General features: G+C 38.8%; 5 protein-coding genes and 2 long non-coding RNA genes across 8 annotated transcripts; 1 reads left to right on the forward strand and 6 right to left on the reverse strand.

The window, feature by feature from the left end:
- Positions 1 to 5,427: 5,427 nt before the first annotated feature.
- On the reverse strand, positions 5,428 to 6,579 carry LOC141622019 (uncharacterized). The gene is made up of 3 exons (XR_012532834.1): positions 6,159 to 6,579; positions 5,729 to 5,979; positions 5,428 to 5,648 (listed from the first exon to the last, which is right to left on the reverse strand). It is a non-coding gene; the product is annotated as an uncharacterized LOC141622019 (long non-coding RNA).
- A 745-nt stretch (positions 6,580 to 7,324) lies between these two features.
- Positions 7,325 to 8,436, reverse strand: LOC141622020 (uncharacterized). The gene is made up of 5 exons (XR_012532836.1): positions 8,422 to 8,436; positions 8,127 to 8,180; positions 7,583 to 7,992; positions 7,441 to 7,501; positions 7,325 to 7,356 (listed from the first exon to the last, which is right to left on the reverse strand). It is a non-coding gene; the product is annotated as an uncharacterized LOC141622020 (long non-coding RNA).
- A 755-nt stretch (positions 8,437 to 9,191) lies between these two features.
- LOC141618006 (serine/arginine-rich splicing factor RS40-like) lies at positions 9,192 to 14,281 on the forward strand. Of its 2 annotated transcripts, XM_074435130.1 has the most exons (8): positions 9,245 to 9,329; positions 11,108 to 11,217; positions 11,985 to 12,303; positions 12,511 to 12,623; positions 12,745 to 12,974; positions 13,185 to 13,712; positions 13,818 to 13,877; positions 14,033 to 14,281. In XM_074435130.1, the coding sequence occupies exons 4-8, from the start codon at positions 12,528 to 12,530 to the stop codon at positions 14,067 to 14,069; spliced, it is 951 nt and encodes a 316-aa protein (XP_074291231.1). In that variant the 5' UTR covers positions 9,245 to 9,329; positions 11,108 to 11,217; positions 11,985 to 12,303; positions 12,511 to 12,527; the 3' UTR covers positions 14,070 to 14,281. The 2 variants fall into 2 exon arrangements, with proteins under 2 accessions (XP_074291230.1, XP_074291231.1); XM_074435129.1 differs by lacking the exon at positions 11,985 to 12,303 and having other exon boundaries at positions 9,192 to 9,329.
- A 770-nt stretch (positions 14,282 to 15,051) lies between these two features.
- Positions 15,052 to 18,087, reverse strand: LOC141618007 (BAG family molecular chaperone regulator 3-like). The gene is made up of 4 exons (XM_074435131.1): positions 17,381 to 18,087; positions 16,368 to 16,624; positions 15,683 to 15,829; positions 15,052 to 15,594 (listed from the first exon to the last, which is right to left on the reverse strand). The coding sequence occupies exons 1-4, from the start codon at positions 17,619 to 17,621 to the stop codon at positions 15,256 to 15,258; spliced, it is 984 nt and encodes a 327-aa protein (XP_074291232.1). The 5' UTR covers positions 17,622 to 18,087; the 3' UTR covers positions 15,052 to 15,255.
- Positions 18,088 to 18,820: 733 nt separating this feature from the next.
- Positions 18,821 to 19,617, reverse strand: LOC141620687 (uncharacterized). The gene is made up of 2 exons (XM_074437494.1): positions 19,376 to 19,617; positions 18,821 to 19,304 (listed from the first exon to the last, which is right to left on the reverse strand). Exons 1-2 carry the CDS (start codon positions 19,615 to 19,617, stop codon positions 18,821 to 18,823), a joined length of 726 nt encoding a protein of 241 aa, XP_074293595.1.
- Positions 19,618 to 19,968: 351 nt separating this feature from the next.
- Positions 19,969 to 21,608, reverse strand: LOC141620688 (uncharacterized). The gene is made up of 2 exons (XM_074437495.1): positions 21,062 to 21,608; positions 19,969 to 20,438 (listed from the first exon to the last, which is right to left on the reverse strand). The coding sequence occupies exons 1-2, from the start codon at positions 21,606 to 21,608 to the stop codon at positions 19,969 to 19,971; spliced, it is 1,017 nt and encodes a 338-aa protein (XP_074293596.1).
- A 4,098-nt stretch (positions 21,609 to 25,706) lies between these two features.
- LOC141620690 (uncharacterized) lies at positions 25,707 to 26,482 on the reverse strand. The gene is made up of 2 exons (XM_074437496.1): positions 25,967 to 26,482; positions 25,707 to 25,862 (listed from the first exon to the last, which is right to left on the reverse strand). Exons 1-2 carry the CDS (start codon positions 26,480 to 26,482, stop codon positions 25,707 to 25,709), a joined length of 672 nt encoding a protein of 223 aa, XP_074293597.1.
- Positions 26,483 to 27,405: the final 923 nt, after the last annotated feature.

Raw genomic sequence — 27,405 nt, forward strand, 5'->3', positions numbered from 1 at the left:
AGGAGGCAACTCGGTGTACTGGTTCATGAGTTCATTTAATTTAGCCACTAAAGAAAACAATTGAAATGAGAAACCAAAAAGAAGACGGCTGATCTTGAGGGGAGATTACAATTCTACTACTACTACTGCTCCTAAAAGTGATGTTTGTACACTGTACAGGTGTATAATCGACAAGCTTACAAATAATTCAGTTGTCATCGAAGTTTGAAAGATACCTTATAGGGGATAATACCACTTTCGTCGAAACGTAGGTAAAGAACCATAAAGAATTTTAGGTTTGGGCCATATCACTTTGGACATCGTATGGCCATGGACCGGGTAAGTTAGATAATAATATAATAAAGCACCTTGTAATGAACATTGTCGTGTCCTTTCAGTGCTGCGTCTTCCTCTGCCTCTCTTAAATCTGGGTAAAAATAACAATGACACCGACTAAAAAAGCGAGCCCCAATTTAACTAATCGTCTACCAAACCTCATTAGTAGGCATCAAAGTAGAAACGTAAATTGCCTTTCAACTGATCAGAAACGTCAGTATAACAAAGTAGCGTAATAAATATATCTGTTTACTACAATGCATTAAGTAATATGTTCTGTTACTTCAAATTCTGGTGTACTACAAAAAGACCAATTCTCATGTTGCAGATAGTTGAGCTAATATCATAATAAGTGCCATTTAAAACCCAACTATGGTACCATAAATACTTGGCAAATATTAATGATATTCATGCTCTGAAACCCAGGAGTAACAAAAACGACTTCTGCAATAGAAACAGACCCTTCGGGTTATGGATGGCCGCCGAAACCGCCTGCACAGGATTAAAAAAAAGGAAAACATTTTTTAGTCCAAGTCCTTTTGTGTAGTTGTCTTCATGAAAGCCGTAATGAACCCGGTATAAAGGACCTGCTTTACTTGATCTAACTACAAGTACGTAATGATAACTATGAAGTGGTAATTCTAGCTCCTAAACACAAAATCCACAAAAATATTCATCTATCCTGAACCTCTACCTCCATCCCGTACTCACGTCCACTTAATCACTCACCAAACTCAATATGAATATACAAGACGAACATTGGCGGTATCGATTTTTAGGGGAGAACGGGTTTAAAACCTATCAGCACACTGTAATTATTCAATCGAAATCATAATCTTTTCACTTCAATTCTATCAAGTGAACACCAAAACCACACATGAAAATAATACCAATAAATTGGAGTTTGGGATTAAGTACCTTAACTGGATTTGAATAGGACTCAAGAGTAGAAACTAATGACTTGTTGTCACAGCCCTCGTCAACTCACACATCTAGCATCCGCTTCTCCGCCGCGAGTCACCATCAACACCGCCATCTTTAGTTGCGCTACCGCAACCAGCCTCACCCTCTTTAAGAACTATCAGAATCCGTCTGCAGCTCTCAGGATGAGTAAACAACAACAACAATAACAAAATGTCAACATGAAGCCTTTAAAAGCCCCAAAAATAAGGGTAAACTAATATTAACGATGAAGGGAGAATAGTTACGTCGTTAGGGTTTCGGAATTAGGAGTAACCTTAACTACAGGAAGATATACTGCTTTACAGAGCTTATTGGTTCCTGGAAGGAATATTGCAACTATTTGTTTGACTGGTTCAAGATGAACAACTGAGTCTGCGAGTGCCATATGCTTGTGTTTCAATCCCCTCCCAATCTCTTCTACAACAGTAGGAAAAAAACACAGAGAATTAGAAAAATTGAGACCAAAATAATTTAAACCTTCTATTAACATCAAAAGTCCACCATCTAACACCACCCGCCACCGCTAGTTGCACCGTAATGTGTCAGACACAAAAAAATAGTTAAAACAAAAAAAAGTAATGATATATATTAATAACAATACTATACAAATAACACTTATAGGAAATATTAGAGATTAAAACAAGCAGAAAAAAACTTACAAATGAAGGGGAAAATCTCGCAGCTTAATTAGTTTTTTTCCTTCTTAGGTGCTCCATGGCCGACAACCTGGTATTCGATAACCTTAAACATTGGCATGCCCACAATTTGAGATCTAGAAAAAATCGGAATGTAGTAAATAGTCTTTCCGGGAAGTAAAAAAAAAAGGTAAAGAACACATCCAAAAACAATTTATTCATTCTTTTCAGATCAAGTTTATCGATAAAGTGAACGCTACGGATCACCCTATACACACACCTCACCACCCTCTCCCCTCCAAGCCCACCCCCACAGATCTCCATCCTAAATTACCCCTCCCTGGTCGTAAATTTACTAAAACTACCTCTCGCCCTTTCTGAAACCCGCCGCCAACTGTGGCCCTACTACCCCCTCCTCTAGTCCCCCATGAGCAATTATCTAAGAAAACATTTACCAATTTTCATTTCCCCATACCCATTCTTTCTTTTAGTTCATCAATGAATTCATCTTTTCCAATTTGGTTGTTCGTCATGTTTGGTTCATTAGGCTAATGTTTAAGCGGCCTCCTTCGATTCCTGTTCTAAAGACAACGGCAACCAGACCCTTTTATGCCAGGTGAAGTCATAGGCAAGCGGAGCTCGGTTATTACTAACTTGTTTGTTTTGACATGGTACTCTCCCAAGTATATCCTACCATATCTCATAGGCCCCTCTGAAGCTCCGACTATACCTAATAGGATATATTATAATTAACATGACAAAACAATAAGCTAACCCATCGGGCTGCATAATGAACTATTCGAATCACTTAAATAATAAGCATCCAAAACTGCCATTCATCTCCAAACATCATCAAGATCCTACTATGCTAAAACTTATTAATCAATATTCTGAATTCCAGAAAAAACAAATCAGAGCTAAATCAAGACCCCATATCAGAAAACATAAAGCAGTTAAGTTTATTAATAAAAAAACTTTTAAGTATTTAATTCAGTGATTCAACAAGTCTCCTAATACTCAGCAAAACAATAAGCCAAAAATCAAAACTAAAAGAATTAGATAAAATTCAGAAAGCAATAAGCATAATAATAGGGAATTCAAAACATAATGATGTTAATAAACCACCAGGGCAGACCTAATTACTCATATAAAGATCTTTACAAAACCTATATGATTACCAACATCTAGTGCACTAATTAAACCATATTTTTTTTAAAGCAATCAAAGTAACAACATTATATCAACAACTAATTTTAATTAACGAGCTGGAATTGTAATTCATACCTTTCAAAACGCAGCTATCTGCATAAAGCAACCAAGTAAACCAGCCGCAGTAGTTCGGAAGTTCAATATATCCGCTCAGGTTGTACATTGATAGGCTTACCTGAATGAATTTCCTCCCTGAACAGAAAAAGAAAAAAAAAACGATTGTGATGCTAGATTTGCAAAGGATGAACCTAAATGAAGTAGTAATTGATGAGGATATTCATCAGTAAATGTAAATATGGTAATTAGAATTTAGAATCATATGGGGAAAGTCTAATTTACCAGTGCTCCTTAATCAGAAGCACGAGATCAGAAAACAAATATCCTCGCTGTAGTATACTTACAGAGAAGTGTACAAGTCTCTAAAATCATAGTCATTCTATGTTTCACTTAGCTTTGAAAGCACTCAAGCAGCATGCAATCATTCATTCGAGCTATAAAGCATCAATACCTTATGCAGAAGTGATTCCATATTCTAATCCAAGACAACTTTAAAAAGGTTCCATCGCTGCGCCAAACCTGCCGCAAAGTAATACACCATCTAATGCCTGACCAGCAGCTGCCGGTCTCTCCCACGTGGTAATTGGTTTAAGAGCTGCAAACAGGTTTCAAAATGAAATTATAATCAAGAAGCATATAGGTCAGATTTTTTCTATGAATCAAAAGATTTAGCATATTGTACCATTGCATGCACCTGAAGACCAGCTTCAACCCAATCAAGTTCAGTACTCTGGAAAAACTTGGTAGCTGTAAGAGATCTGAAAAGATGTTTATTCTTCTACTTTAGGGGGTCTATGATCCAGCTCATTCAGCACAAAACACTTTTGATAGTTTTTGATAGCTGACTCTCACTTTGACGGTGTATGACGGCGTGCTGCAAATTAAAACCAGAGTGATAAGCATCAGAACAGGAAACAAAAACAATACTCATCTCTGCATAGGAAGATATTCATCACTAAATATGAATATGGCAATTAGAATTATATGGGGAAAGGCTAACTTACCAGTGCTCCTTGAACCACTATGAGCCAAGTGGTATATCTTCAGCACATCGTGTTCAACCAGATCTCATATTAAAGGGCCTTGGAGCATATAACAATGAAATCTCAGCAGCAATAGTGTCAGTGTATAGCTGTGTGTCAATGAGCAGTGGCTGGTGCAAAAAACATAAGCCACCGAACCAAGCTGAGACTAAAATAATAAATAATAAGACGTAAAAATGCAAAGTAATTTTGTAGAATACAATTAATTAGGGTTAGAATCAATACCCCGTCTTCTAAGGGCACGCTCCCACTGCCCAGCAAGAGGCAATTGCAACCGCAACAATGACAATGTACTATATAAAAGCCATAAAAGGAAGCCCACAGCTTAGCTTAGGAATCAAAAACCCTAGGAATACAGTAAGAAGGAAGATAACGATAATGAAAATACAAATAAACAAACGAACAACTTTAATGGAGAGTAAAATCATGCAAGGGCAATGTTAAATAGGCCTGAAAAGCAACAACAACTGGGCCGCAAAATATGATAAGAGGTGGTAAAAAACATGGACTTTAAAGTGACACAAGAATCAACATAGCAAGTAGCAACAAACTCAAAAATTGCTTTGTTAGTAGAAAGTGGTAGAAACCTTTGAAGTAGAGGGTTGGCCCCGAATTTGAGCTCTTACTCCGCAGTCGCAAACAACTGTAACCACAACAATCTACATATATATAAAAGGAGTGGAAGCAGGCAACAATGCCGTAATACCTAAGATCAACACTCTTAAAATAAAAAGACAAACGAAAAAGAGCTATGTAACCAGATCCACGAGATACAATAATAAACACTATACCTAAATTGTAAAGTGAGTGGAAGCGTCCGCTCTACAGCATTACAAACACAACACGGACAAGCTAACAAATATATAAAAGAGAGACATAAAAGGAAGACAGGAACTCAGATTATATCACCTACTGCAGGCAACGAGCTAAAACCCCCAGGAATACAATAATAGGAGGCGTCCACTGCCATAGCCAACAGACCTGCAATCACAGCATTGTCAATCTAAAAAGCTGAAAATATCGAAAAGCAATAAAAGGAAGATAAGACCCGTAAAACCGCAGCCACCCCATGGACCACTTCAAGAACTGAAAAAATTCATACAAGTAGTAAAAGGAAGACAAAAGCTATAGAATGGCTCACCTATTGTAGGTGAAGGGGTCAATCCAGAGGCGTAACAAAAACAGCTAGGTATTTACCAAGAAATGGAAAACAGCCCTGTATGTGAACATCTGCAAACTGTAAGCAACCTAGCTAGAAAACCAACCTCAAAACTGTAAACCATAAGACGGGAATACGCAAGAGGAACAACGCTTTAATAAAACACTAAAACCCAAATAATTAAATAGGGTTACAACCGATACCTCATGTTATGAGGTCAATCTCTAACTCCATTGCCGATCCAATATAAAAAACGATGACGACAACCTAGTCAACAAAGCCAGCTCTGATTAGCAACCAAAAACCCCAGGAATATAGCAATAATTAAGTAGGGTTAGAACCAATACCTCCCGTTATGAGATCAACCTCTACCTCAGTAGCGAAGACAATTTAAACCATAACGACAACAACCTATTTATCAAAGCCAGCACCGATTAGCAACCAAAAACTCCACGAATAAAGCAATGATAGAAATAAAAATGAATTAAAAAAGGAATACAGTAACTAATTAGGGTATGGATTTAATACCAATACCTCTTGATATGAGCTCAATCTCTAACTCCGTAGCCGAGACGATTTAAACCACAACGACAACAACCTAGATATCAAACCCGGTTCCGATTAGCAACCAAAAACCCAAGGAATACAGCAATAATAGTAAAAAGAAATTAAAAAATATAAAAAATTGGCTAAAGTGTAGTGAGTGTAGAGCAAAAACCTGAAAATGAAGAAACACAAAAACCTAAATTGATGAGAAATAGTAGCGAAACGAAATACCTGAGATGGGAAAAGTAATCGTCATCTGAGGATGAAGCAGGGGATGGGGATTGAAGAAGATGAGCCTTTGATTGGTGCGCGGTGGATTGAGATGAGGGTTGTGGATGGTGAAGCTGTAAAGTAGGTTGGAGAGTGAGCAGCAAGATGAAAAGGCGGAATGAAAAAAAATGAATGAAACATAGGTTAAGTTAGAAGGGAAGGATGGGATTGAAAGTGAGAGATCGACGATTGACAATAGGCAAGCACTATTCATCGCTACAATACCAAATCTTACTCGCCGACGATTAACCTTCCTCTTCCCCTGCCTTGCCTTCTTGAGGTTTTAAGTGGTCTCCAACTTATCTTTATCTAAACTCTTTTGGAGGAGTCTAGGATTATCGTGCACTTGAATGCCGATCGTCCTGCCAGTGTCCGCTTTCCAAGTCTGCTGCGTTTTTACAATTTTAAGGGTTGAGTGATCAATCTGACACAGAACTATTGAGCCAAACTTCATCAAAAAAACAAGATCCCACTTCTAATTTGTATCTTGTGAATCCAATGACCTGCCTCTCCCCTCTCTATACCCCTTCCCCATGCTTTGTGCCCCCTCCCCCTCCATTTCTTTAAACAAGAAACAACGGCGAGGACACCGCACGTGAGAAAACAATCTGAACAAAACCAAGCAAATACGTTCTCCCTCCTTCCCTCTCATCAAGAGTCCATGGCGATGATACTAATCTCTAATCATTACAAGAATCTATATCTCACTGAAACACCCCTGGTAATTAAACGTCTTCATTGCCAACATTTGTTTCCTAAGTTATCTACATGTTCGATTTTGTATGGGCAAGTTTAAGTTCGCTGATTACTATGAGATTCAAATGCATGATATGTAAGATCAGATTGGCAAACAACTTCAGAGTTGTCCAATAAATGGATAGGATATACAAAGAATGAGATAAGAAAGAGTGAAACTCACAGGGGCAAGAAATGGAATATAGCCAGCTCTAGGATAGAACCAGCGAGCAATGTTGGCATCAATCTCCATGGAAGCAAAATCAATCCATTGCTCTACATGGGCCAGACAAATGAAACAGGCACATACACGTCAAAAAAAAGCTCACAACATTAAAGATGGCCTTGTATATTTAATATGTAATACTTACGAGTCAATCGGTGAAGCGCCAAAAAAGAGAGTTGTCGGGCTTCAAGCGTGCAACTGCAGCGAGAGAAGAAAGGTAATTAGAAGTAATAAAAACTACAAACAATCATATACAACACACAAAGACCAACAGGGACATACTGTATCTTGCGATGGCATTACTTTCAAAAATGGCACCTTCAGGAGTCTCCAGGACAGAGATCTGAAAAAAGTATTCCTCCAATAATCACAAGTTCAAATGAAACAGAAGCGTAAAAGTAATGTAAGTGTTGCAAACTCTTACCTTGCCAATGGGGTTCATTTTCAGAAACTCAAGAGTTTTGTTGGAGACACCCATCTCAAAATTCTCTGCTAAATCAACTTTAACACCACTATACTCTGCAGCAATGAGTGCTTTGTAGGCATTCTTGTTATTGCTCCCGGTATGTAAGATCTAAAAAATAAAATTCAGCAACAAGAGGTTAAAAAGATCATAAATTCTCAAATGTAAGAAATCATCAGTCACAAGTCGGAATTTAGTACAATCTCAGAATCCAGATAAAATACATCCATCCTAAATCTACGAATATTTACAACAAACCTAGAACCTAGAACACAATTGACAACTACAACCCTTAAAACTGAAAAAAGGTGAATCTAGAACCTGAACTTTTGGCCGATTTTCGTTGCCCTCAACAACTACAGCAACAACATCTGCAATCACAACCACAGTCCACAAACCCCGAAAATATAATCAATATAATAAGTGAAAAAATCATATGATAGCAACAAATAAATTGGAGATTAAATTAAACTACCTAAAATGAACCAAGCCAATTTGATCATACCTCATAAACTCAAATCGATTGACATGGCTGAGTTGCTCTAAATCCGGCAGCAACCTTAAACAAAAAACAAAATAGAAAAGAATGGATTTGAGTCATTCGTGTTGACAATAGTTAAGTTAAAATTGACAGCCACATAAACATCATTATGATAAGGATTGAGAAAGGAACCCACATAAACAAAAAACAAAAAAATCAGCAACATATTGTCTACTTAACAATAAGTTAAAACGAGAAAGGAACCAGATTAGTTTGAAAAAATCAACAAATAATAGGATTCAAGATTAGAATTAAATACCTAGGTCTTGATTAGAGAACTGGATCCCGGCCGAGAAGCAACAGACGGATGAAAATGAGAAGAATGGAACCCCAAAAAGCACAGGTAAACTATTGAAGCAGGGCTTGAGGATCAAAGATGATGAGGGTTGAGAAGAGAGTTGTTGATGGTGAAGGCGTGAAGTAGGTTAGAGAGTGAGACGAGAGGCGTTAGAAAGAATGGAAAAGAATGAGTGGAGCAGAATGACAGAAAGAAAAGGTGAGACTGTGAGAGTGTGGCTGTAAGTGAAGGAGAAATGGAGGGATGAGATTTAGAGGGGAGATCTAACGGTGGAGGGTGAACTTGGGTAAGCACTATTCATAGCTAGAGTTATCCCAAGTATAAACTTTTTAAGGGGTTAAGGATTATTATTATTATTATTATTATTATTATTGATTTTTACATTATTTTATCACAAGTTTTACCAATCAAACCAAACACCAATCGTAACCGATCTTGCTAAAATTCGCTCCATGACAACTTGTTTAGCAACTCCCGTCTCCTTGTGTTCGACCCCTATTACTTTACTACTTTGTTAGTCTTGTTAGTCAAGTCTAGGGTATCATTGTTAGGTGTGCGATAGCCTATCAACCCAACATAATAAATCCGATGTATATTCCCTTTTTCCGGTGTTTGGTGTGGATTTTTTTTTTAATATTGTAACCACTATCGTGATATTCATTTTATTTAATTATTTCGGTGTAAAACCGCCTTATATACTGTGTATAGTAAGGGTAAAATGGACTAAACATTTTCTCTAGTAGTGAACGATTTATAAACCCCTTTGGCCCTCTCTCACTCTTTCGTCCCAATAGTTTCCCCCAATTTCACTTCGCTTCAATTTCTAGGGTTTCACTTGTTTTCAATCAGCTCATTTTGTCAATTTCAAGGTATAATTCTTATCGAAATTAATCTTTTATTGATTTATGATCTGCAATTTCCCTTTCCATCTTCTTTAAGGCTTTTGTGTAGAATTATTGCGGAAATTCATGATTTTTTTATTTGCTAGATCTAGTCTTGTTCAAAACTCTGTAGCATAATTCTGCAGTTCTTCATTTTTTCATCATATATGAATGTGCATTTTGTCGAAATTGATAATGATCAACAATTTATTTGTTAATTTAGAAATTGATGTCAGGGGATCTTTTTCAATCAATTTATCTGAATTTTGGTTGCGACGTTAGTAAAATACGGAGATAATGATATGAGTAATTCGTTTGAATGATTTGTCAAGCTTTCAGTGGATTATTAGAGAAGTGATAATTCGACGAAAACTATGACCTATTCCATAGGGTCAGTATTGTGTAAGGCGGGTTGTAAATATTGTGTAAAACGGATGCAAGCCTTTTATTTTGTCTAACGGATTGTTTAGAGAAGTTTTAATTAGACGAAAAGTATAAACTATTCCCCTAGCCTTCACAACCTTTTCACTTTATAACCAAGGGGTCATTTGTACTTGCTTCTGAAATAATGACTAAATATTTTTGTTAGCGAGACTTTGACTCATGAACACAAAGTGTGTTAAACTCTACTTCTAGTTAAAGTTAAGGGGTTAACTACCCCAATTGAAACTTTATAATGGTTTAATTGTACCGTTTAAAAACGCCAAGGGGTCAATTATAAACTTATGATGGTTTGTTAGGTTGCTCCTGGTACAAATTTCTTTTCCTATCATGTTTTCATTAGAGAGCAATGGAGTATGATGGACCAAAGGGTGACGTTTTACAGTGTGTGACGTCTTGACATCTACTTTTGTTTGATTTCGCTTTATGGTTGAAGTTCATTTATAGAAGAGTGGCTTTTAGTGGACTAAGATTTTGGTTTAGTGTAGATTATGATTATGATGTGTCCAGTGTTTGTAAGTATAATCGCAGCGAATTTGCGAGCCTAATACGTCTTGTAGGCCTACTCAGGACTAGTTTCTTCATTAAAATATTAATTTCTTTCCGTTGGCCTACTCTAACTTAACGTCACTCCTACTTTTGGTAAATCTCATGTATCACTTAGAAAATCAAAATAAATTACAATATGTTTTTATCTAAAATCATTACACAATGGGTTTTTTTACATATATGTTTTTGAAAAGTAATTTATAAAGAAAATAAATAAAAATAAAAATGCACACCAAAATATATAAAACATGGTTTCCATTTATAGAGCATGAAAAATTATGAATATTGATTATTTCTTTTTTTTTTTCGTTTATTTGTAAAATTATAGTTCAATACTTTTTTGAAACTAAAATGGATGATTTTAATTCTCTTAATAAATCTCCCCTTCCCAATACAATGCTGCCACATAGCTTTCGTGAAATGGGATTTCAGGACGTTTCAAGCTCTCTTATCTGGAACGTTTTGCCCTTGTCTCTCAAACATGGGCTAGCTTTTCTATTTCTTCTACTTTAATTTTTCTACTTTTAAGTTTTGTTTTTATCGTAGATTTACTGTCGCAAACCCCACGAATGGTCTGCGACTCTGCGTTGTAGGATTTTTATGTGTACTATTATTGGTTTTATAACTCTTATATTTTTTGGAAGAATAAACGTGAATGGACCCCTGGATATGGAGCTGAACATTCAACGGATATCATACTAAGATGTAGATCTCTATATGCATGTTGAATGTCTTAAAGTGGTTCTGTAACTTGTTTGAGAATTGTCATGTTTCAGAATGGCACGGCCAATCTTCTGTGGAAACTTCGATTTTGAGGCTCGTGCATCTGATCTGGAGCGTCTGTTTAGGCGTTTTGGCAAAGTTGATAGAGTTGATATGAAAAATGGTAATTACTGTCTTGTTTGTATTTCTTTACCTAATGGTTCATTCCAGTTGTGGAACTGTTCTGAAAATTGATTATTCTTAATTCTTTTTTTGAGGTTAAACAGTCTAGCAACTATTTGTATTAGCTTTCATTTTCTTTAGAATTTGCCATTGTCCTCCCTCGCCATTTTTATATCCTGTTCAGTTTCATTTACACGTAGTTATTAATTTTTCTTTTGCGAATTTGCCATTAGCCTCCCTGAGCCTTTTTTTTTATATTGTGTTCACTTACCACTCTAAGCTCAGCTTTCCCTTTTTTCTTTGTGTGTTCATGACTCAACCTATAAAAAATGTCACTTTGAAAAAAAATTGTAAACTGTCAAAACTATCAAAGAAGTTTCGGCTGTTTTTCCCTCCCAAAGGCAAACCATGTTCGAAAATATTTCCGATAAGTGCCAAATATAACACGACAGCTTCTGCATACATGGAAAGATCTCATTGCTGCTGAAGTCTGTCCTGTGGCAATTTATTGGACATCCGACTTCTTTTGTACTGAATTCGAACTTCAGGAGATACTACACTGCAGACAATTATAATTTCTGTTGGAGATTCAGCAAGCACTGAGCAGCAAGATCTTGACATCTCTTCATTGGGCAGCTGAAAAGTGACACTGAATTCCTCGGGCCAACTGTGGACTTTTATTTCCAGTGTTGAGTTTGGGGTTCAAATTTAACTTAGAAGTGTTTTTAAAGGTGTAAACCCCCGTACTCAACGATTTCTTTGGCGCAGGATTGTCTTGCCATATACTTATTCCTGGTTGATTTGGATGGTCAATTCTTGTCGCCTTTTCCTCTCCTTCCACAAAGGAGAGCCCGTTGAATCCATTCTGATGGCATTTACGTCCTATAATTGCACGGGACATCGTTGTCTTCCATTTCTTGTGACATTTTTCCAGTCATTAATCTCCGACATGTTTCACGCTATTTAATGCCGACCTCGCAGTGGAGGCACCAGCATACTTGGAGATGCCCCTTATCCTTGACTTACCATGACATTCTCATTTGCCATTTTCCTTGACATCATTTAGTCAATTCCAGAAGATTTGTTGGTAAATATACTTAGCTTTTTGCATTCTGCTGGTGTATGGGATTTTTTTTAAGGGTTGTTTCTTATATTCTTGACTTCCAAAATGCCTGGCAGGGATATATACAAGTTCTATGGTGTTGTAGTGAGGTGGTTGTTGAAGTTTAATTGAGTATTGCTTTGCAATGTCATCTGTTAAATTCTGTTGCTATATTTTTTTTTTGTTTTCTAGGGTTTGCATTCATCTACATGGATGATGAGAGAGATGCTGGATATGCCATTCGAGCGCTTGATAGAACAGACTTTGGCAGGAAAGGGAGGAGGCTTCGTGTTGAGTGGACGAAGGTTATTCTCAGTGATTTTAATTTTCTTTTATTTAAGACGTAGCATTCTCTTCTGCATCTTGTGTTACTCCTTTTTACCACTTTCTTCTTCTCTTGCTAATATCTTCTTTTTTTGGCTGTAGCATGAACAAGGTGGCCGAAAACCTGTCAGTTCAAGAAAGTCAGCTAATCTAAGGCCTTCAAAGACTCTGTTCGTTATTAATTTCCCATCTCATACTCAAACAAGAGACTTGGAAAGGCACTTTGATCCTTATGGGAAGATTGTGAATGTTAGGATTAGAGGAAATTTTGGATTTGTTCAGTATGATTCTCAGGAGGATGCAACTAAGGCTTTGGATGCAACAAACATGAGGTCAGCTTGTTTTTAAGAAGCTTTGGGAATAATTCTAATTAGCTCAATTTTTGGATTTTTTTTCGTGTAATGGGAGCTCCAAGGGTAATTTTTGATGCTGACGGGATTCATACCCGGGTCATGGGTACCACCTCCGATGACTTTATCATCTAAGCTAGCTGACATTTGCAATTTAGTAAATGCTTGAAATGATTTTCGTTCTCTGTGCAGCAAGTTTTTGGACCGGGTCATCACTGTGGAATATTCTTCCCGCGGTGATGATGACAGCAGAAGAAATGGCTATAGCCCTGATAGGAGAGTTCGTGATAGGTCACCTCGGAGACGCTCACCAAGCCCTTTTAGGAGAGAGAGGGGAAGTCCTGATTACGGTACTGGTCCTAGCCCTATTTCCTACAGAAGGGAAAGAGGCAGCCCTGTATATGGTAATGGCTCAAGCCGTAGTCCTCGTCGATTACAAAGGGCCAGCCCGGGTTACAATCGTAAGCGGAGTCTTACTCCTCGTCGTGATGTAAGAGCTTCTCCTGAGTACCGAGGTCGGGGTAGGAGTAGGAGTCGTAGTCCCCGTGGAGAAAACAATGGAAATGGCTATGGTCGGCAGCCAAGCTTGGTAGACAGCGATAGGGAAGAAGGGGCCATTCTTGATGATGATCCGGAACCTGCCAGTCCAATTAGAAAGCACAATTCAATGGACAGGCCCATTGGTGTATCTCGAAGCCCTGTGGATAATAGATATAAAAGGTCAGCCCTTCTTTTCCGGAAACACTTTTTCATGGATGGGCTCTTACATCGTGACAACATTCTCTCGTGCTATGATATTTGCTTATATGTATTTTTATGATGCAGCCGGTCTCCTTTGGCGCTTGACAGGCCTGTTGGTGAATCTAGAAGCCCTGTGGATAACAGGTACAGCCGGATTCTTAACAATCTAAATTCCTGCTGCTGTTTATGCTTATACTTCCATTATATGGGTTTTTCTCATTTTATATTATTGAAAGACTGTCTCACAAGTCATTAGAGACCAAATGGTTTACTTATATATATATATTTCTGTGCTGCAGCCGGTCGCCTAATGTTCGAGAAAGATCACAATCCTGATATATCAACGGTGCTTCTGAAGCGTGGGTGCGCTCTGGTGGAACTGATGTATCATTTCTTCTGCATTTCACATCTGGGAATCTGCCAGAATGTCATTAGTTTGTAGTCCAGGTCTGTATTTTAATGTATTGAACCATAAGTTTAAAATCCTAAACTAGTCTGTTGAATACTTTTTTTTATCTTTGGATGAAGAAGCAACATACTTTCTTTAATGTGCCCTTTCTTGTGGTTTCCTGTTGTTAGAGAGAACCAACATCCTAAATTATTGACAGCGTCGTGATCTTATTTGAGAATAGTTTACAAACTGTTTCGGGAAAAATATATTGGAATCTTGGTTGGAGTATAGTCGACTGAAGAAGCTTTTAGCTGGATATTAGCTAATCTTGATGTAGTTATCAGTAGCACCTCTGTAGTCTTGGTAAGCCGATCGGGTTGGGTTGATTCACTTCAGGTAAATTCTACCTTCTGTGTTAAGTCGAGTGTCGTTTCGATTATGTTGTTATCGAGTCACTTCGAGTAATACTCGATATTTCAAAACCAGGTTCTACTCTCAAGTCTCACCTACTACCAACTGGGATACCCCATCTAATTTTTTGTGGTGAGGTCACTTTGGGTACAATCTAGTTTGCATTCACTCACATTTGTCAGGAATTCATTATGTGTACCACACATGAAGCCAAGTACCTGGTACCATCCTTTGAAAGCAAGTAGCTTCAGCCAATAATACTACTGACTTGTAACAGAAGGGAAACAGATACACTACCAGACACATCAGATGTTTCAAGATTGCTTGATTCCAATTAACAAATATTTAATTCGTCCAATAAATCATGGACTGTGTAAAGGGAGCCACAAAAGCGATTTTGATACTGGCGAGGTTCAAACAAGCAACTTTGCTTATGAAGTTATGAGTTTACCAACTATAACCGACATGAATCATCATTTGAAAATGTCATATAAAGAATAACGAGTCTAACTGTATATATGGAAGGGCCAATACGGTAGTATTAAACCATTAATCACAGTTTATTTGCATATGATGAGCCGATGAGGAAGCCAAACATGAGGTGATAACAATAGCTAGATACAGTAAAGAATGGAGAGACTGTATGAAGTATATATAATTCACATCCACACAAAAACACAAACATATTTTGCGGTATATGTCGTATATATAATGGCCTCCTTACTCCAAAAGTTCCCATGGGAACATGAGTTTTTCCGGCTTTTGAGAAGTTGATTCGGGCGATCTTGTAGGAGATAAAGCGATGAGTGGAGGTGTCGAGTCAAACATCTCCCATTGGGTAGTCACCAATGTCTCTGGTGTCGCATCCCTTGTCTGCTGTTGTTGTGGTCGTAATGGCGAGTGGCCTAGAGACGGCTTTTGTAGTTGTTTCGGGGGTAAAGGTGGTTTACCCCCATTTGCAGCTTTTTGGTTACTCGTATTAACTTCATTTGCTGCTGGCATCGAGTTCTTGGCCTTAAGCACATCTAGAGTTTCGACATACTTTTGAACTCGACTCACCTGCACAATTAATTTGTTAACAACCAAAACACGAAAGTATTTCAGAAGTATCATAATTGAAGTCGATAGAAGTAAAAAAAAAAACTACCTGCATCTTTCTTTGTAATTTGACATCTCCATCTGCCGGAATACCATCTAATTTGACGAGTTCATTCATTAAAAGTTCGATTGCATTTACTATAACCTTTTCCGGTACTCTTCCCCCTTTCAAGATCACTGATTCAAGGGCTGATACCTGCACAGTTACCATTTCATTGGAAGAAGAACAAACATTCCATAACTATACAAAACCACATCGACTTCGATTTCAGGGCATCAATTAATTTACTGCTTTCTAGACTTGAGAGTTTCATACAATTTCTTGAATATCATATGTTCAACTTCCAAAGGAGTCACAATCATTATTCTATGCAAAATAGTTGTCTAAATTAACAACTCGCATTTATTCTATTATGAAGTACCGATCAATTCAATTATGAGTTCAATTATCATCCTGCATCTGTAGATGCAATCTCATAAGTTTGCGATTTTTTGTACATCCGATTTGGGAGACTTTTCCATACGACAAAGACATATTCCTTCCAATATTCCAGGCTCGGTAAACTTACCCAACCAGAATGACTCGATCCAAACTAACTCTTATCTCAACCGACAAACCAAATATGACTAAATGCAAACACACCCAAAATTAACTTCTACCAAAACTAACCCGACCTAAATAACCCATTTACTAGGTCAAAATATTTCACTAAAAGGGATAAACAATTGACTACCTGACCGGCGAGTTTGTCAACAACCAAGCTAATCTCAGAGACAGCCTTAGCAGCTTTCTCCATCTTGGCATTTCTTCTTGTTTCATAATACCTTTTTTCTTGACTAATCGGATCTTCCTCCAACACCAACTTTGATTTATCTTTTACTCCGACGACATCCAAAAACTGTTTTGAATCCCTCTCTTTTTTCTTATAGAACACCTTCTGATCTTCATGGTGCAACCCTGTTGGTCCAGTTAACATTTTCTTCAACTCCCCTGCATTTTTATTCACATATTATTAAACAAGTCAACCATAATTATCAAAGTTACTAACAGAAACTAAAAGTATCCGACACTGGTGCATATTCATGTGTTAAAACACTTAACATGGCTACTTTGGGAAAAATACTTATGTTTTAGCTTAAAATATCTCATGTCCATGCAAACCGAGTAATAAGTTTTTCAATAGGTCTTGGTATAGACGGGTGGGGTGAACAGGCGGATAAAGACCTCTAATAAAATGGGTAGGGGGACAAGATGGGGCACCCTCATGTGCTTCCCACTTTATGGCAAATGGGTATTTTGTGAGGGAAAATGGTATCCGTCTATACGTATAGACGGATAGTGTCCGTCTATAATTGTGTAAGTTTTTATCAAAAAAAAAAACTTCTTACAGTATTAAATCGAACATTTTCCAATCTACCCATCTTACTATATCAGCTATTCTTGCTTATGACGAAAAGTAATTTGTGACATCACAAGCATCTCCTCATTTTAACATTATTTTAATCCGTTATTAGACGTTTCAAGCTCATAACAAGTGCTAATAGCAATTCAACCTTTAAATAGACAGCAAATTTTTTCCAATTTATATTCTAATCACAAATTTCAAATCTTAATTACGTCACTAATAATACAAAATGTTGACGTAACAAAAAAAAAAAAAAAAAAAAAACAAATACATAGCAATCACAATTCACAAAAAAAAAAAAAAAAAACATAAATTAGTAGAATATCAACAAAAAAACATACCAAAGGTAGCCTGGGAACTAATATGAATTTCATGGTAAATTAAGCCGTACTTAACCCGAACCCGAATTGTCGGTGGTAACTTAATGGGTTGATCTGTATCAATTCTCTTCTGTACCAACATCCCACTTGGTCGTTTCTCCCAATTCTCGGGTTTTTCTTCGCCACCGCCGCCGCTTCCGCCGTTAACTCTGCTGCTCTCATTCATTGACATCCCATTTAACTTATTCCTCAAACTCATCATTATTCTCCACCCAAAAAAATGCTTATTAAGACTTAATATTACACTAAAAAAACAGAATTTCTTTTTGTACTTTTTCTCTTGACCAAAAATGTAAGAAAAGAATAAAAGAAGAAACAAAATGGGCAAAATTTATTCCCACTATTTTTGTTAAAAAATAAATGGATTTTTGAGAAAAGAATGAAGGCACCTAGTATTTGGTGAATATATATAGTGTACAAGTTTTATAATATGATTTTGACATGTGCAATAACTTTATAGTAAAAATGAATTAAAATTTATATGGAATTATAAATTATTGGTAAAGAGATGGAATAATTGAAAGATGAAAATGAGAAAATGCGAAGAAATGAGGACAGATAAGAGAGAGAGGAAGGTTGATATAATAGAAGTAGAAAGAAAGATAGAGTATAGTTGGAATATAATGGACCGACAGCTTATGGTCAGATGTACATACTAATATAATAATACGGAGTATGAGCAGGTGTAATAATATAAATATTAAATCTTTGTTTTGACTTTTCATAATACTCCGTAATACATGCAGACAATACACTATACCATAGACTCTACTCCGTATCGTTCAAGGTACGTACAATTGTAGAAACAAAAAGTTACTTAGAAACGAAAATATTTTAACTTAGTTATTAAGATGAAGGTATAATGGACATTAAGTTCACTCATTCTCGAGATGGTAGAAATGTCAATATAAGACCTCTTATATAATGGCCAATGGGTGGTCACTATTTCATTTTACCTTTGTTTTTTTTAGGGGAAAACCATAACAATAAATCAAACAAAACAGCAGAATTCGTATCTGATGGTAGCTCATCTAACCATACTACCTTACTAGCTACTCTAGGCACAACATGAGCTAAAACATGGGCCACACAATTATTTAGACGATTCGTATGTGACCACAAAACTGACTGAAAAATATTACAAAGGGCAATAAAATCATCAATGATCAACGCGAAGATATTTCGTCCCTTGTTCTTCCCGTTCAGCGCATCAATGACCTGCAAGGAATCACTCTCCATGACCACATGCTGGTGCCCTTTACTCGACGCCTCCTGTAGACCATCCAAGACCGCAACTGCCTCCGCGATTCCAGGCTCCCATGTCACCTCTCTAGCAATCAACAACCCCCACAAAACCGTACCATGCTCGTCCCTGCAAACTGCCCCCGTACCCACCCCCTCTCATTCCTTAACACCGGCATCAACATTTACCTTCACATAACCCGCCTCTGCTGTCCTCCATCCCCCCTGCTCCTGTCGTGCCACTCCTCCATGTCCTTTCCCCAAACGTCTCTTCCCATCGACCTCTCCCTCGTCCATCTCAAACACCACATCCTTAACTCTCCTAACCGCCCTCTTCGGATCCACCATGGCCCCTTCAAAAGCAGCTTTGTTCCGGTGCTCCCATAGTGCCCAGCACCCCAACATAAACAGCCGGCTCTCCACCCCCGCCAACTCCCTCCAACGGTGCTCAATCCATTCCCTAACCCCACACTCTACACCCTCTTCCTCACAACTCAAGCCCAAGCCATTCCACGCCCACTTAGCCACCCCACAATCCCGAAACAAGTGCAGACAAGATTCATTAAAGGCAGAACATAAATAGCATAAAGAATACTCACCTTTAACTCGAGTAGCGATGTTGTCCGTTGCTGCTAGCGCTTTGCTACACAATTGCCGAAGAAAAGCTTGACACGAGGCCACACAAGAACTTTCTAAAGCCGATTCCAAAGCCACCTCTCCTTCTCCCAATCCGAGGACCCACTCTTATCCCCCATCTCTCCTGCCAGAGCCGCATAAGCCATCTTAACCGAATAATCACCTTCCCGCTCTAAATCCCAATACCACGCATCACAAGGTCCGTTTGGACTAACCTGTATATTCAAGACTCGGTCCATCTCAAAAGGCAACAACAACGATCCCACCTTCTCGGCATCCCATTCCCTCCCGTTCGGTTTCAGTAGTTCCGCCACTACCATGTCCTCATTTCCCACCCCACATGGTAAGATAATACGGCCCGTCTGAGTCCCTGGAATCCAAGCATGCCCCCATACTTTCGTACCCAGTCCGTTACCGGTTCTCCTCCGCATCCCACAATTAAAGACTTCTCGTGACTCCACAATACTCCTCCATGTATAACTCGGTCCCGCCCCCAACCCCGCGGTCATGAATTACCCATGGGGATAATATTTCGCCTTTATTACTCGAGCCCATAAACTATTTGGAGCAGTCACAAGGCGCCAAGCTTGTTTACCGAGCAACGCTTTGTTAAACAATTCGAAGTCATGAAACCCAAGGCCACCTTCACTCTTCGGCCGACATAACTTCCTCTAAGCAACCCACGAGATCCCTCTTTTTCCTTCCCTGTGCCCCCACCAGAAGCGAGACACCATCGAGTGAAGCTCATTGCAAAAATTAGCCGGGATTTTAAACACACTCATCACGTAGGTAGAGAGTGAATTGGCCACAGCCTTTATAAAAACCTCCTTACCAGCCCTCGACAATATTTTCCTACGCCAACCTTGCAATATTTTGCTCAACTTGTCACGAAGGATATTGGTTATCACCTTTTTTGACAGTCCTATAACCGTCGGCAACCCCAAATATCGCTCCTGTTCCACCACTTCCGTCACTCCGAGACACTCAGTCACTCGGCCCCTCATAGCATCCGTTACTCCTCTACTAAATGAGACCATAGTTTTATCCAGGTTTACTAATTGCCCCGATGCCGCTTCATAACTCCTTAATATATCATTGACGACCGTCGCTTCATTCACATTAGCTCGCGCAAAAAAAGATACTATCATTCGCAAAGAGAAGGTGAGAAATAGTCGGTGCACTACCCGTCACACGAATCCCATGGATGGCATCTCTCTCGACTGCTTTCCTCACCAAGTTAGACAACACTTCCGCACATAAGATAAATAAATAAGGGGACAAAGGATCACGTTGGTGTAAACCTCGTTCCGTCCGAAAAATTTCAGAAGGCACTCCATTTACCAAGACCGAGAAAGTCACCGAAGTAACACACACCATGGCTCTATGAATCCACCGTCGATCAAAGCCCATAATCTCTAGCACCCTTCGCAAGTAAGCCGATTCAATCCTATCATAAGCCTTGGCCATGTCTAATTTAATTGTCATGTACCCATCCGTCTGTCTGGAATTTTTCATATGGTGAAACATCTCAAACGCAATTAGTATATTATCAGTAATAAGTCGTCCGGGTGTAAAAGCACTTTGGTTTTCTGACACAATATCTCCAAGAAAAGTTTTCAAGCGATTCGCCACGACCTTTGACACAAGCTTGTAAACCACATTGCATAGACTAATGGGCCTAAAATCTCCAATTTTATCCGGCGCTTTCTTCTTAGGAATTAAACACAATATTAGTCATATTAAATTCATCAGGGGCCATCTCACCGCGTAAAATCCCCATAACCGTCTTAACCACATCGGGTCCAATAATATGCCAGAAAGATTGATAGAATAAAGCATTCATATCGTCCGGATCCGGCGCCTTTAATGGATGCATTTGATTCAATGCTTCAACCACCTCCTCTTCACGATAATTCCCACGTAAACCCACGTTCATTCGGTCTGTGACTCGTCCTTCCAGTCCTTGCAGCAGCTCGTCAAAATTAGCCGGATTCGACAAAGTAAAAATGTGACGGAAGTATTCGATAGCCACCCCAGCCACCGCATCATTCCCCGCCTTCTCAACACCCCCATCATCAATAAGTTTACTAATATAGTTCTTCCTCTTCCGCTCCCCTGCCCTCATATGAAAAAAATTCGTATTGCGATCCCCATCTTTCAACCACAGGGCTCTCGATCTTTGCCGCCAATATTGTTCCTCCTGTCTCCTAAGCGTGGCAATTTCAGCCACCAATTTTTTCCGTTGACGAAGCTCCTCCACCGTTCGAGCACCCACGGACAGCCGCGCCAGTTGCTTTCTCTTCTGCTCCATTTCTTAACTAATCTTTCGGACACTAGTTTTCTTCCATTTTTGCAGCTCGCAGGCACACGCCTTAATCGATTCTCAAGCCCCCCTCATCCCAATTCCACACCGCGCACTAAAGCCTCTTCACAGCCCTCTTCCCCAACCCATATTTGTTCGAATTTAAAACTTCGTCTGGGATCGTCACCAGCCACTCTATTATCCAACACAAGTTTAATAGGGGCGTGATCAAACCATTCACGCTCTAAGTGAAAGAGCTTTTCGTAGGGAAATAACTCCAACCACGGTTCAGTACCCATAGCTCGATCATTCATGCTCTGCTTATTATCAACTCCCGCCTACCCATTGTCCCACGTAAATTGGTATCCCTCCCATCCAATGTCCTTCAACCCACATTCATTGACCGCTGCTTGAAAGTTATTCATCTGCCACTGTGCCATGCTCCCCCCTTTCATTTCATTCGAGAACAAGACCTTATTGTAGTCACTATTGCAAAGCCATGGCAAGGACGATTGGGCTCCAAGAATTCGTAGCAAATCCCAAGACAAATGACGGTCAGCTACAATAGGCCACCCATAGAAACCCGTAACCCTTCATTCCCTATTCCCTTCCCGAACTAAAAAATCCATATGATGAACATAGGCTGATCTAAACGTACAATCAACCTCCTTCTTCCACAGAAAAACGAGCCCACCTGACCGTCCCATACTATCCACCTCCATCCCAAAGTAACCCTCCAATCTTTCCCTAACCCTCCTCATTTCACGACCACACAATTTCGTCTCGCATAAAAATAGCATGGTTGGGGCTTCTCTTCGCATAAGATCGCGAAGACCGTTAACAACGTCAGGGTTGCCTAAGCCCCGACAGTTCAAACTTAAGAGATTCATTGGGCCTGGCGTGGTTGAGAACCCTCAACCACCGCCTGAGGTATTAAGATGCCTCCGTCTATGGACACTCTCGACTTCTTCATCATCTTGGAATTTGTACTACTCTCCCTCATTCATTTTCCTCCTTCCTGCTTCGCCGTACTCTCACTCACAGAATACAGCTCCCTCGCCAACCGTTTCCATGACTTTCCTTGCACCAAGCCCGCCTCTTTCACACACTGCCTCATTCCAGCCGGCTCCCCCTCTTCATCTGTTTCCATCACACAGACCGCCTCCCTCCCCTACCTTCTCCCTCACCTGCCACATCCATGAAGTCATATCCCCCCTCTCCCGTACCCCCTGTTCTTCCTCCCCATTCCCTTACACTTTTCTCATCCACATAACCCCCATCATCCTATTGACTGCAGCTTATCGATCATTCGTGAGATATCCGCCTCAACTTCCGTCTTCTTTTCAGCATCGAACTGGGCATTTAAATCTCTACGTGCCTTTCCCGCAATATCTTGTTGAGTTTTTGTTACTTTCCATGGGGAAGCACGCAGCATTCACCGAAAACTAGTTCTTCATCGTCATACGGACCATTTTCACAATCTTTTTCTCCGTGCCCGAGAATCCCACACCCATAACAGTAAATGGGGAAATTCTCATATTTGAAATCGAACTTGACAACCTTCCCCATCTTCAGCTTAATAGGAACACGTGTCTTCAATGGTTGTTAAATATCGTGCAAAACCTGAATACGAATTGCCATATCCACCTCACTATTCGGCCTTAACTCGACACCAACAAAGGATCCCAAGCATTCTCCTATTTTCTTAGCATTATTGGCACTCGACCTCCCCACTACCGGTAAGTCATATACTCGTGTCCAAATTGGAATATGAACGAGAGGCACATCCGCCAACTTACCCGTCGGATTTGGTTCATTGAAGCACCACGCATACTTGTTGAAGTGCCATGATTAGCCTTCTCACACCTTAGCCTTATCCCGCTCCGAGCCAAATCGAAAAACGAAAAATTTCTCCTTAGCATCATATATGTTACCAATCAGGGGTTTAGACGGATTCCAGATCTTTGTCATCATATCGCTGGCCGCCTTTGCATTTACTGATTTGGACGACCATATTTTATTTGCCCACGAGCATAAGTTTGTATTTATCGCTTTCGTCGTCCCTATCATCATCCCATTCAACCACATCCACACCGCGTTCCCCCTATTCGCCATCGACTTTGAACCGTTCCGTGTGTGGTCTTGTATCGCACACTTCCCCTGAACCTGCATAGAAAAACGAAAGAAACAAAGCAGAAAAGATCTTCTCATGATCGAAATCGAGAGAAAAACCTCGAGTTGCAGGAGAACTCTAATAGAAAATTAGACGGAACCCTAGGAGACTCTAGGAGAGTATTTTTTACACCATAAATTACTTTGGGAGTTATCCTTTGTTTTTTAGTTAGTTTCTAGTATGTTTAATGATTATGTCTCACCATTTTAGTGTAAGACTATGAACAATCATGAATTCTATTAATGATTGATGAATATCATGATGAATGATGAATGTAGAGATTAAGATTAATAAAGAAAGAGGGTTTAAGAATTCAGAGAAATAATCTTTTGTATTTCATAATTGGTAAGTTACAATGATGATATGAGAGTGTATTTATAGTAGTAGGTTGGTTGTAGTTAGTTACTTACATCATATAACTAACTTATAACAACTGACTCCTAACTAACTGATTCTAACAAACTCTATCTAAGGTTGTTATTCTCATATTCCCCCCTCAAGTTGGACTCCATTTGGGCAATTGGAGACCAAGCTTGGAAGAAAGATAACAATTTTCATTGACTCCCAAGGGCTTTGCCATGATATCAGCAAGTTGCTGTTTGCTGGTTACATGCCTGGTGATGAGGAATCCTTCCTGTTGCTTGTCATGAACAAAATGGCAGTCTACATTTAGGTGTTTTGTTCTTTCGTGGAACACATGATTTTGTGCAATGTACTCTGCTGGTTTTTTATCACATAGAAAAGGAATGAGATGCTGAACATGTATCTGCAACTCTGCCAAAATGCATGTTGTCCATACCATCGCATTTGTAGTATAGGACATGGATCTATATTCAGCTTCTGCTGAACTCTTGCTGACAGTTTTCTGCTTTTTCGTTTTCCAGGAGATTAAGGAAGAACCTAGAAGAAGGCAAAACCCACTGAGAGACCTACTGCTGAACTAACAGCCTACCCAATCTGCATTAGAATATGTTGTAAGAGTTGGAGCAGCAACAACAGAGTAGAAGAGACCTACATTGACTGTCCTGAGAGATATCTTATAAGATGTTGAGCTGCCAAATAATGAGGTTCTCTTGGCTGTGTCAAAAACTGGCTTAGATGTTGGATAGTATAGGATATATCTAGTATAGTCAAGCTAAGTAGAGGGGTCTACCAATTAGCCTTCTTTATTTCCCAGGTTCTTGTAATAATGTACCTGAATCAATGGATAATTTTAATCCTTTTTGCATAGGACAAGTAACAGGTTTTGTATTTGCAAAGCCAACATCTGTAATAATATCCAATGTGTACTTCCTTTGATTAAGTATGATTCCTTTCTCATTTATGGCCACTTCTAACCCCAGAAAGTATCTCATAGTTCCCAAGTCTTTTACTGTGAATTTGTTGTGCAAGACAATTTTAAGACTCTGAATATCAGCAATGTCTTCATCTGTTAAGAGCACATCATCCACATAAACCAAAGCTGCCATGAACGTTTTAGTGATTGGATTGACTTTGAGAAATAATGAATAATCCAACTTTGACTGAACAAACCCTGATTGTACCAAAAACTTGGTCAATTCAAGGTTACATTGCCTTGAAGCCTGCTTAAGACCATATAAGGATCTCTTCAGTATGCAATCTTGATCTTTAGAGGCCTTTGTATAACCCAAGGGAGGCTTCATATACACTTCTTCATCTAGATAACCATGAAGAAGAGCATTGTTAATATCAAGCTGATGTAGATGCCAATTTTTCATGGCTACAACTGCTAATAAGATCCTGACTGTTGAAAACTTTGCTATAGGGGAGAAACTATGCTTGTAATCTTTGTCCTTCACTTGATTGTACCCCTTTGCTACTAGTCTTACTTTATACCTTTCAATAGAACCATCTGCTTTGTGTTTGATTTTGTACACCCACTTGCATCCAATGGCCTTCTTGTTTGGAGGTAATTAAACCAAATCCCAAGTGTGATTAGCATCTAAAGCTGTAAGCTCAACATTCATTGCTTTAATCCATTTCTGATCATGGCAAGCCTGATGATAATAACTTGGTTCATAGGCTTCAATAACATTACACAATGATTTCACATAACCTCTGTCAAACATCTGCAACTCATTTAAAATCTTAGCATGTAAAGCTGTAGAATGTTTCAGGCCAACTTTTGGACAATGAAACCCTTTGAGCCAGGTGGAGGGTGCCTCATTCTTACTGATCTTCTTATAAGGGCATCTGATGCATTTTTGTTATTAGTCTGAATGACATTCTCAGCTGCAACATTCTCATTATGGACTGTTGCTATGTCATTATGTGTTGCTGAAGGTTGTTCAGTGTTATTGAAATCAACTATCCTTTGTTCAACAACTGAATCAGTGTTGATCACCTTATTATTATTGTTAGATACATTGGGTGTGCTTGACTGACCATCATCATTTTGAGCTGAACCAAAACCATGGACTGAATTGTCAGGATTATGAAAGAAATCCAAGGGCAAGTAACCATAATCACTAGTTAAAAAACTAGAATTGTGCTGATCAGACTTTTCATGTCCCAATGTATGATCAAGTTTATAAGGATAGATGCATTCTTTGAAAATAACATCCCTACTTGTAAATATTTTATGATTCTCCGTGTCATAAAGCTTATAACCTTTTTGGTTGAAAGGATACCCAATGAACAAGCACCTTCTTGCCCTTTTTTGAAACTTATCAGTGGCAGTGGGAGGCATTGAAGCAAAGCATAGTGAGCCAAAAATTCTAAGCTCACTATAATCATGCAAAGTATAAAATAAAACCTCAAATGGTGTTTTCCATTTCAAGGCAGCAGAGAGCAACTTATTAATTATATAAGTAGCAGTGAGCAAACACTCCCCCCAAAATTTTAAAGGAACAACAGATTACAACTGAATAGCTCTAGCAGTATCTAGCAAATGTCTATACTTTCTTTCAACTGTGCCATTCTGTTGTGGCCTCCTAACTATAGAACTTTGATGGACAATATCCTTGTCCTTAAAGAATTGTCCATATTGAGTTTGAAAAAACTCAATCCCATCATCTGACCTAATGATCTTTATGTGAGATTGAAATTGTGTCTCAACATAGAAAATGAATGATTTGATCAAGTCAGGAACCTGTGTCTTATTATGCACCAGAAATGTCCAAATAAGCCTAGAATGATCATCTAATATCGTTAGGAAGGACCTAGCACTTGTGAGAGTTGGGATTCTATAAGGTCCCCAAACATCCGTGTGGACTAAATCAAAACAATTACTTGCATATGAAAGACTTCTTTGAAATGGCAAGGCATGATGTTTGGCTAGAACACAAGTATCATAAAAAAACTTCTTTATTTGAACTTACTCGAGTTTACATGCATGCTTCATCTTATCTAAGGAACTATGTCCCAATCTAGCATGAAATACACCAACATTTTTAGCAGAATCAAGCATTACATAACTAAAATTCTGAAGTGTAATGCTATTCTTATTACAATCTATGAAGTCTAACTTCTTATTTAGTCTCATCTTAAAGATATCTCCAACTCTCTTGGCCACATCAACTGTGTCCTTAGTTGAAGAGTCCTGAAAAACACAGTAAGAATCCAAAAATAACACAATTAACCCAGTAGCTGCAATCAATTTGCCAACTGACA

This window comes from Silene latifolia, chromosome X (assembly GCF_048544455.1).
Source record: "Silene latifolia isolate original U9 population chromosome X, ASM4854445v1, whole genome shotgun sequence".
In the NCBI taxonomy this organism is placed as follows: domain Eukaryota; kingdom Viridiplantae; phylum Streptophyta; class Magnoliopsida; order Caryophyllales; family Caryophyllaceae; genus Silene; species Silene latifolia.